The sequence below is a fragment of the Agelaius phoeniceus genome, chromosome 11 (genome assembly GCF_051311805.1).
Source record: "Agelaius phoeniceus isolate bAgePho1 chromosome 11, bAgePho1.hap1, whole genome shotgun sequence".
Classification (NCBI taxonomy): Eukaryota; Metazoa; Chordata; class Aves; order Passeriformes; family Icteridae; genus Agelaius; species Agelaius phoeniceus.
In genome coordinates, this window is record NC_135275.1 from 6499831 (window position 1) to 6509540 (window position 9710).

The window sequence follows — 9710 nt, forward strand, 5'->3', positions numbered from 1 at the left end:
AAATCTGTCATCTCTGCGAGCACATTCGTGGGGGGAGGGGGGCAGCCTAAAGCGGGGGCCGCCCACACGCACATCACCGTAACCACACCAGACTTGTGAGCTAACAAGCAGTTCACTGTGCCACCCCAGTGCCAGCACGGACAGCCCTGCTCCCTCCAGGTACCCTGCTCCCACTGGCTGCTCCCACAGCTGTCCCCTGTGTCACCAGACAGCAGGCCTGGCATGCATCTGCCACCCAAACACAGCCCTGGGCACCCACTCTGCTTCATGTTGAGGGGGGCAATTGCCAGGGTGCCAGCTTGTCCATCCGTCCATCCATCCATGCACCCACACATCCATCCATGCACTCATCCATCCACTGATCCATCCATCCATCCATCCATCCATCCATCCATCCATCCATCCATCCATCCATCCATCCCTCCATGCACCCACACATCCATCCATGCACTCATCCTTCCACTGACCCATCCATCCATCCATCCATCCATCCATCCATCCCTGCATCCCATGAGCTGCTGGTGCCCCAGTCAGCCACCCTGGCTGTCCCCCAGGCATGCAGCATCCCCCAGCACCAGTGCCCAGCATCTCCCATTGCTGGTCCAGCCCTAATAATCACACAGTGCCAGGCTCTTCCCGTTGCCACAGCAACTCAGCAACGAGCCGAAATGGTGCTGCTTGGCCTTCCATGTGTGAGGTCAGCACCTACACTGGAGGTCATGGTCACCCAAAACCCAGGCCAGGGGAGCAGAGCAGTCGCCCTGTGGGGAAAGTGAGGCACGGTGCTGGGACCCAGCTGCACTAAAACCACCTCGGGCACGTGGCGGTGAAGCCTGCAGGTGTGAGGCGTGGGGGAGATGGACAGCTTGGCTGATGGGAGCTGACACGGCCCCGGGCTCCAGCACTGCTTAATGAGCAGCTGAGGGGGTTTTATTTAAAGGCAGTGTTGGCGGCAGGGCCCGTGTGGCTGGACATGGAGCAGGAGCAGTGCTGCCCACAGCCACACACCGTGCGTGTTTCAGCATCCCTTGCCCCTCCTGGGCTTGCCCTGAATATCCCCTGCCACGAGCTCCACTGTCCCCTGCACAGTACTGAAGCAATAAAGGTGTCATTAAGTGCAGCTGGTAATGACTCTTGGTCACCAGACAGCAGCCCCCAGCCTGGGGCAGTGTGCCCCACTGGACCCTGTGCAGGCAGGCAGGGTGAGCAGCAGTAGATGGGCTGGATGCCATCATGTCCTCACTGTGATCACAGGTCCTGTGGTCCCACGGCTACCTTAGTGGCAGGGACACTGTAATCTCATGCCCTGGGCTCTATGAGTACTCACAACCCCAAGAGAATCCTGATCTGATGCCTGGCCACCTATCACCCCAGGATCATCATGATCCCATGGGCACTGCAATTCCATGCCCCAGGCATCCATCATGCCATGAATCCTGGGGGCAACATGGCCCATATGCCAGGACTGCAGGGGCATCATCATGCCATGCCCAGGAGCATGGTACCCCTCACATGCCTTGTGCCTCACAGCCACCCTGCCAGGGGCTGGATGTGGCTGGGAGAAGGACTTTTAGCAAAAGCCTCCTAAACATTCCAAGGTCAGAGGGCCATGGTGGGACACAGGGTGCATTGTGGGGCCCTGGTGTGGCAGGCAATGGGGGATGGTTCCAGGGTGGCCACAGCAGCACCATTGTGCAGATGCCCTCCTTTCACTGACACAGCAACAGTGGGTGCCCCCTCCTCAGTGTCTCCCATGAGGTGGGTGCCCCAGGAGTGGGTGGGGAGATACCTCACCCATGCAGGGGCACAAGGGTGCTGCCAACCTGGGGCACAGGCCCCTCAAAGACACAGCCTCAGCCAGGGAAAAAATATAATTAGTTTTTAATGAGTGATTTGAACAGCCAAGAGGCTGGAAACTCCATGGGAGCCCTGGGAAGGCCAGTCACCCAACAACACCTGCTGGGTATGGGGCCCCACAGCACCTACAGCACCCATTACTATGGGACTGAGCCCCAGACCCCAGAGCACAGACTCATCACTGTGGGGCTGAGCCTCTCACCACTCAGCCAGCGCAGGACTGAGCCCCAGAATCTTGTGGTGTGGGGCTAATCCTGGGGAGCAGCCAGCAGGGTCTGGGTGTGAGCCATGGGAGAGCACTCCATGGCACCCAGCTGCCTTCCAGCACCCATTCCATAGGGAGGGTGCCCATAGCATCTGCCTGCACACCGCATCCCTCCTCAGGGGAGTGTGCCTAATGTGCATGGGGGTCTGGGAGACCCCATGGTGCAGGGAATCCCATCAGCACACAGATGTGTCGTCGTCCTCCTCTTCTTCCTTCTCTTCTTCCTCCTCATTATGTTTATCGTCATCCTCACTATCAGGCAGCTGCCCCGGGGGAGCAAGGGGAAAGGCAGGACCCCAGTCCAGGTTGGTGTAGGTGACATTCAGGTTGACATAGTGCTCACCATCCAGCGTGGCCAGGACACGCTCCAGCTCATCCACCAGCCCAGTGAAGGACGGCCTCTCCTCGGGCGCGGGTGCCCAGCAGCTCAGCATCACTCTGTACCTGCAGCCACACCCCAATCAGTGCTGGCAGCCCCCAGGACAGCCCCTGCCACCCTGCCCACCCCAGCTGCACTCACAGGGTGTCGGGGCAGTGAGAGGGCTGTGGCAGGCGTCTCCCCTGCAGCAGGTAGTGGGTCATGTCGTAGGGGTCCACCCCGGCGTATGGTGCTGCCCCGCGTGTCAGCAGCTCCCACATGAGCACCCCGAAGGACCACTGCCGAGGAGAGAGCTGCCATGGGTGCACAGGCAGGATGGAGATGGGGGATGGGATGGGGAGGGGGGGTCATGCCTACCACATCAGACTTGGTGGTGAATTTTTGGGTCTGGAGGCTCTCCAGCGCCATCCACTTGACAGGCAGCTTTGCATGGCGGTGCTGCTGGATGCTGTAGTACCCCTTACCAAACACGTCCCGCGCCAGCCCAAAGTCAGCCACCTTTACCGTCAGCGTCTCGTCCAGCCTGCAGGACACCAGGTGGAGGTGGGGACTCCTGGGCACCCCCAGACTCAGGCAGGTACCCTGGGGGGGAGGTCTGGGGGGCACAGCCACACTTACATGCAGTTCCTGGCTGCCAGGTCCCGATGCACAAACTTCTTCTGGGCCAGGTACTCCATGCCCAGGGCCACCTGCAGCCCGAAGCCGATGAGCTCCTTCATTGTGGGGCTCTGTGAGATGGGAGTGGTGAGCATGAAGACCTTGGCACCCATCACTTCCCACCCACCTTGGGGTACCCCCTACCCGCTCCTGGCTGCGGATGAACTGGCGCAGGTCCCCATGGCGCATGTAGGGCAGGACGACAAGGGGCAGCCCGTGGCGGGGCAGGCACACCCCCAGCAGCGAGAGCACCTGCGGGTGGTGGAAGCTCTTCATGAGGATGCCCTCGCGCAGGAACTCCTCCACCTCCTCCAGGTCCGTGATGCCTGCGGAGAGCCGAGCTGTGGCCGTGCTGCTGCTGTGCCATGGGAGCACGCACGGGAGGGGGAGCTACTCACGGTGCAGGGACTTGACAGCGCAGTGAAGGTCCCCCAGCAGAGGGTCCGTGTAGGTGCCATGGTAGACGCTGCCAAAGTGCCCTGCAGGGATGGGTGGCACAAAGCTGGCACCACACACATTGGGCAGGTGAGGCCACAGCCAAATCGGGGTGCCAAAGAGTCACCTTTGCCGATGACCTGGTGGCGGTGGGTGACAAGCCGCTCCTCGGGGATGAGGATGTCCTTCACTTCCTCCAGCAGCTCCGGCCGCAGATCCTCCAGGCAGCAGGATGTGGCCCTGAGCAGGGGCATGGGGGATCCCCCGCCCGCCGCACCAGCCCCAGCACTGCCATTGGCACCGGCGCCGGTGACTCGTGTGCGGGGCCCCAGGGGCCCGGGAGTGCCCGCTGTGTTCAGCACTGCCGGGACAGGCAGAGGCGGGGTGAGGGCTGGCAGCACCCAGCACCCCGCCACCCACCGGCGACACCCACTTACCCAGCACCTCTCTGTAGTCCACGCCGGGGCGCTGGGTGGTTACGGGGGGGTCGCTGCGGCCGGGCTGTGCCAGCAGCTCCAGGTTCTCCGTACCTGCAGGCAGCAATGGGGTGGGTACGAGGTGGCGTGGCAGGGTCTGGGGGCATCAGGGTGCCCGACGAGCACGGCACTCACCCCGCCTCTTCTTCCAGCGCCAGCGGAACAGCACGGCAGCCAGGATGCAGCAGAGCAGGAAGGTGATGCCGGTGCCCAGAGCCAGGCTGGCGGCCAGATCCAGCGATGTGGGGGGGGACAGAACCCAGCCCAGCGCCTGACAGGCTCCGTTCACACAGATCTGGAGGATCAGGGGCTCAGCAGGGATGGGGTGGGGGACACTGGGGCGGGCGATTGCCCAATCGGGGGGTTCCTACCTCCACGGGGGCCCCTGCGGGGGGCAGGCGCAGCTCGCGGGGCAGGCGGCATGTCACCTCGTTCTTCAGGACGCTGGGGTGGCAGTCCAGGCCCCCCACCGTCATGGTGATGTTCATGCAGGTGGCCACGGCATCCAGCCCCAGATGCTGCCCAGAGAGAGCACCGTGAGCTCGGAGGTCCTGGCAGTGGAACCCCTGCTCCGGCTCACCCCACTGCCCCACGTACGTGCACTTCGATCTCATCCTCGCCGGGCTTGAGGCGGAGCCGCCTGCCCTCCTGCTCCAAGGGGTACACCTTGGGCCGGGAGTAGTAGCGGAGGCGGAAGAGCCAGCGGCCGTCGGCGCCGTCCAGCAGCACGCTCAGGTTCCCCAGCACCACCTCCACGTTGCTCTCGAAGGGGAAGGCTGGGCTCCGGCACAGCAGCCGGTCCGGTGCCAGCGGTTCCTTACACTCCTGTGGGCAGGGAGATGCTGAGCTGGGCTCGGGATGTGCCCGGGGGATTGCCCAGGTGGGGTGGGCAGGGCCGGGGGACGATGGCCCCACACTCCGGTGCTTACTGTGGCTTGGGTAACCACACCAGCGGCTTCAAAGCGGATCTTGGCGTGATACACGGAGTCCAGGTGGGTGCCGATGATGGTGAGCAGCGAGCCCCTACAGTGGGCAGGGGTCAGGTTCCCCGGGGTGCACATGGTCCCCAGGGTGCCTGCAATTGCCAGCACCTCTTTCAGCCCAGCCAGGGCAGTGGCAGGACAGGGCTGTCCCTCAGCCCGGGTAAGGGAGCCCACGCACTCACTCATAGCTGCAGCTGGGGACGATGGCGGATACGGCGGGGTCAGGGCGGTACTGGAAGGGCACGGGGGCCGGGAACTCCTCCCCGTCGATCCACAGGGCGACCCAGGCTGCGCCCAGGCCGCCGGCGGCAGGAGCCGTGCATTGGACTGTCCCATTGTCCTGCCTGGAGACACAACAGCCGTGGCTGGGGGGACAGCGGGACTGCAGGGGCTCCCCGTGCCCGTCCCGTGCTGGGGACCCCGCAGTGCCAGGTGCAGGGCAGGGGTGTACCTGGGCTGCCCACTCAGGGCACACTCGGAGCCATTGACCATCACCCGCCAGCTGCTCCCTGCTGAGAGGTGTTTGCCATGGAGTGAGAGGTGGGTGCCACCCCCCCGGGGGCCGAACGGGGGGTGCAGGGCACTGACGTGGGGCTCCTGAGCAGAGATGGGGTCAGTGGGATGGGTGAGTGAGCCAAACCCTCCCCGACCCTGCCAGGGGCACTGCCAGTGTGGAACCGTACCACAAAGACGAAGCCGCCGAGGGTGGCGGAGCCGTAGACTCGGAAGCCAGAGGCTCTGGCAGGCTCCTCCACAGTGAGCACCACGTCGGCTGGGCCCCCCAGGGCTGCCGGGCCCCCCGGCTCCAGCTCACACACCAGCACATCCACAAACTCCTTGCGGCGTGAGGTGGGCAGGGGTCTGTGGGACAGTGATGGGGATCAGCCCTAGGCCGGGGGCAGCCCCAGAGCCCTCCCTGCAGCTGTTCTCTCCCAGCACCGCTGCACACCTGATGCTCTCGCTCTCCTCTGGCAGCACGGTGCAGCCTCGCCGTCCCACTGCCACCCGGCAGGCGCCGCGGGGGCTGCGGCCGGGGTCGGGGTCCAAGCGGGAGCGGAAGGTCATTCCACAGAGTGTCACCCGTGTCCGACCCTGCAGCGGGGCGCTCCGGGGATGGAACTGTGGGAGAGGCACTGTGTCACCCCAAAGTGCAGTGACTGTTGTGGGTCCAGAAACACCTTTTCTGAGGAACACAACACCCATCCCAGGGAGGGGGTCCCACCACACGCCACCCCATTTGCCACGTCCCTCCCCATCCGAGTGCTTGGAGCTGTGAGGAGCAGGGGGACACAGCGCAGACCTACGTCGGTGAGGACGGGCGGGCAGCTGTCCTGGACCCAGTGGCTGGGGCACTCGTGGCGGCGCCTGCACCCATCCCCACACCAGCCACAGCCCATGAAGCGCTCGGCCCGCAGGCAGCGCTGGCACGTGGAGAAGTGGCGACAGCCAGGGCCAGTGACGTTCAGGAGCCACACCTGGGGACGGAGAGTGGAGGTGAGGGGGACACATGGAGCTCCATGCCCACCCTATGCCCCTCAGAGCCCCCACTCACCTTGGTGCCAGCAGTGAAGAACAGCGAGCGGCTTTGCAGCCCCATGGCACCTCGCACTGGCCCTGGCTCGCCCAGGGAGAAGTTGGACAAGGTCAGAAGGTAGGAGCTGGAGCGCTGGAGCACCATCTGCAGCAGGGGAGAGCAGGGTGCTGAGCATACCCCACAGCCTGCCAGGACCTGCCATCCCACCCGACCCCCCATCCCACCTGGAAGACGCGTCCTTCTGCTGTGCCCAGGTGGGCCACAGTGACGTCTCCCATGGCAGTGACGAAGAGGGAGGTGAGGAGGACACCTGTCAGCTGCCCGTTGAACAGGTCCACTTTGTGGGAGGCAGCAGGGACAAGGGTGGGCTGATCCCAGCAGCTGGTGTTGACCACTGGTGCTGAGAGGTTCACCTGTGGCCAAACATGGGGTGAGTGACTTGAAGCTGGCCCTGGCACCCCGACTCCCACACCCTCACAGGTAGGCACTAGCTTGATTTGTGAGATATTTTGGGGCAGCACCAGATTGCTTAAGTTCCCCTCCAGGCTGGGAAAATTTTGGAGAATAAACCACATTGGCAGGCCTTCCCTCAGTCCCTCATCTGGCGTCAGATCCTGCCCTCCCTTCCCACCCCATCTGGATATAGTTACTTGTGCTGGCACCACAGGATGCTCACTCCAACCCCAGTGTTCCCTGAGCCCTGGAGCTCAGCAAGGGGCTGGGGTGGAAGAGGGACACCAGGAGCCATGGGGTCCCCACTGGACACTCCCAATGCGGAGGGGCTCAGGTCCCCTCTGAGTTTCTCGTGCTACAGTGTGAGTCAGCGGCAGTGAGCTGTCTGCCCTGTGCAGGAAGAGGAGGGGATTTGGCTGCACCTTGCCCTGAGCCTGGCTGAAGACACCAAAACTCATGTCATGTGCTGGGACGAGGGGGCCCTGCCAGGGTGCCCACCCATCTGCATCCTGGCCGTGCCGGGGCTTGTACCTGGGACACGGTGTTCCTGCCCCGCGGCCGTGGCAGACGAGGAACCCCGGTGACTAATTGCACTTCCGCCTGTGGTTTATTTGCCCAGAGAAGGCGGTGGCTGGGCCTGGGGGACAAGGCAGGAGCAGCCTGCACCTCACACATCCAGCCTGCCAAGCACCGAGGCCCCGTGGCTTTCCCACCCCCCACACATAAACAAGATGGAGAGGGTGGCTGGGGTCCAGGGACAGTCACCACGGGGGCCGGAGTCGAGACTGCCGGGCAGGCCATACCAGGAGAGGAATTGGCCCAATGCATGACAAGTGGCAGTGTGCCCATGTGATAGCATATGTACCATGGGGGGCTCACAGGATCCCCACCCTCACCCGGCCTCCTCGGTGCAGCTGCCAGAACACAGCAGCCCCCGCAGTAGGTAGTGGGTGGATGCTGGGCTGACTCACACCTGGGTGATGCTGCTCTCCCCCTGCCCTGCCCTGCCCTGCCCTGCCCTGCCCTGCCCTACCCCACCCCACCCACTATCCACCCCGCTACACCAGTGTTTCCCAGCTCCTGAATCCACTTTCCCACATCCCAGCCAACCCCCAGGGTCTCCAGGCGGGATGCGGCGCAGGGTGGAGCACTCACATTGTGTGGGCAGTACTCCACCGGCTGGAAGAAACTGAGCCCCCGCAGCAGCGGCTGGTGCCCGGTACCGCAGCACTTCTTCATGCCCTCCTCCATGGCCTGATTGAGGAGGCGCAGGGGGAAGGCACAGACGGCTGAGTTCTCCTGTGGCACCGGGCTCTCGGGCCGGCTCTCGGCAAAGGCACCGAAGAGCACCGTGTCGGTGTCGTTGATGCCGAGGTCGCGGGCCAGCCGTGCGCCGGGCCGGGCAGTGTGGGCTGCCTGCAGCACATTGTAGGCGATGTCCCTCTCAGCATCCTCCTCGCCGCTGCGCCGGCGCCGGCGCTTGGACTCAAAGCGGCAGTCGAGGACGAGCTCGCGGTAGCGGCGGAGGTGACGCTCGTGGGTGCTGAGCCGCGCCAGGCGTGTGTGGTACGCGGCTGATCCTGGCCGCTCCCGCTGCACCATCAGGAAATACACGTGGTCCCCGTCGGCAAAGGAGTGCACGTAGTGGATGGTGTAGTTGTCGCGGTATTGTGGCAGCACCGTCAGCCACTGGAAGTCATTTGAAAAGCCATCCAAGGTACCCTTCAGGCGTCGGATGGACACTGACTGTGGGCTGTACCGTGCTGCCACACTGCTGTCGATGGTGGAGCCGAGGTAGAAGACAGAGGCGTAGGAGGTGGCCACCACAGTGGCACTGGTCCCCAGTGGGCTGACCACACAGTCAGGGCAGAAGGCAGGGCTGTTGCCCGTGGCCGAGTACAGGCAGTGTGTGGCTGTGATGGCCACCTTACCGTCCCGCACCTCCAGCTGGTGCTGATAGCACAGCCCATGCTGTGCCGTGCCACAGCTGTACAGCCATGGCTCCAGTGGGTCCAGCACCAACAGGACATTGTCCGTGTCCTCAGGGCCATCTGTGGTGGCTGGGCACAGGTGACAGATCTCACAGTTGGCACTGCCCACTGGGCCGGTGACAAGGACGGAGAGCAGGCGCAGCTCGGGGCTGACCAAAAGGATGCGGTTGCGGACGGCCACAAAGGCAGCGACTGGGCCATCGGAGTCAGTGAAGACAGCAACATTCTGGATGGGGCTGCCAGCATCGAGGCTGGGCAGTGTGTAGGGGATGGAGAAGTTCCTGGTGGAGCTGTAAGGGATGCGGGGACACTGCCAGGCACCAGCACCCAGCAGGGCCAGGGCGAGCAGCAGCCAGAGGCACACACAGCACGACAGGCCCATGCTGTGCAGTGCCACTGGTGTAGAGTTATCGATGGTGCCCAGCACCCAGCAGGCTCAGAACGTATGGAGGATGGGCCACCATTGCATCTGCCAAAATAAAAAAGGAAGGGCTTTACACACTTATTTTAGGTGAGGACCCGGGCACAGCCACAGCCGGGTGTCAGTTGGGGCTGCCAGGGTTCCCAAGGGCCAGATGACGATGGGTAGTGCCGAGGGAGGATCAGTCACACCAAACTTCTTCCGAAATACCATGAGTAGGAGGTGATGCCAAGCTGCCTGTGGCAGAGGGACAAATCCT

At 63.7% G+C, this 9710-nt stretch overlaps 1 protein-coding gene across 1 annotated transcript; it reads right to left on the reverse strand.

The window, feature by feature from the left end:
• Positions 1-1841: 1841 nt before the first annotated feature.
• Positions 1842-9412, reverse strand: MST1R (macrophage stimulating 1 receptor). The gene is made up of 20 exons (XM_054640198.2): positions 8195-9412; positions 6811-6999; positions 6605-6730; positions 6357-6527; positions 6002-6171; positions 5736-5913; positions 5504-5649; positions 5235-5396; positions 4999-5092; positions 4667-4894; positions 4441-4587; positions 4205-4364; positions 4031-4123; positions 3721-3954; positions 3557-3637; positions 3303-3484; positions 3120-3229; positions 2859-3024; positions 2643-2779; positions 1842-2566 (listed from the first exon to the last, which is right to left on the reverse strand). The coding sequence occupies exons 1-20, from the start codon at positions 9410-9412 to the stop codon at positions 2299-2301; spliced, it is 4260 nt and encodes a 1419-aa protein (XP_054496173.2). The 3' UTR covers positions 1842-2298.
• Positions 9413-9710: the final 298 nt, after the last annotated feature.

What these genes read in the sequence shown, in the direction of transcription:
- MST1R (XM_054640198.2), bottom strand. Translation starts at nt 9,412, where the DNA reads ATGGGCCTGTCGTGCTGTGTGTGCCTCTGGCTGCTGCTCGCCCTGGCC. An exon ending in GAGGAGAGCGAGAGCATCAG is followed by an intron (nt 5,914 to 6,001) that starts GTGTGCAGCGGT and finishes ACTGTCCCACAG; the next exon opens with ACCCCTGCCCACCTCACGCC. An exon ending in GTCCCCAGCTGCAGCTATGA is followed by an intron (nt 5,093 to 5,234) that starts GTGAGTGCGTGG and finishes TGCCCACTGTAG; the next exon opens with GGGCTCGCTGCTCACCATCA.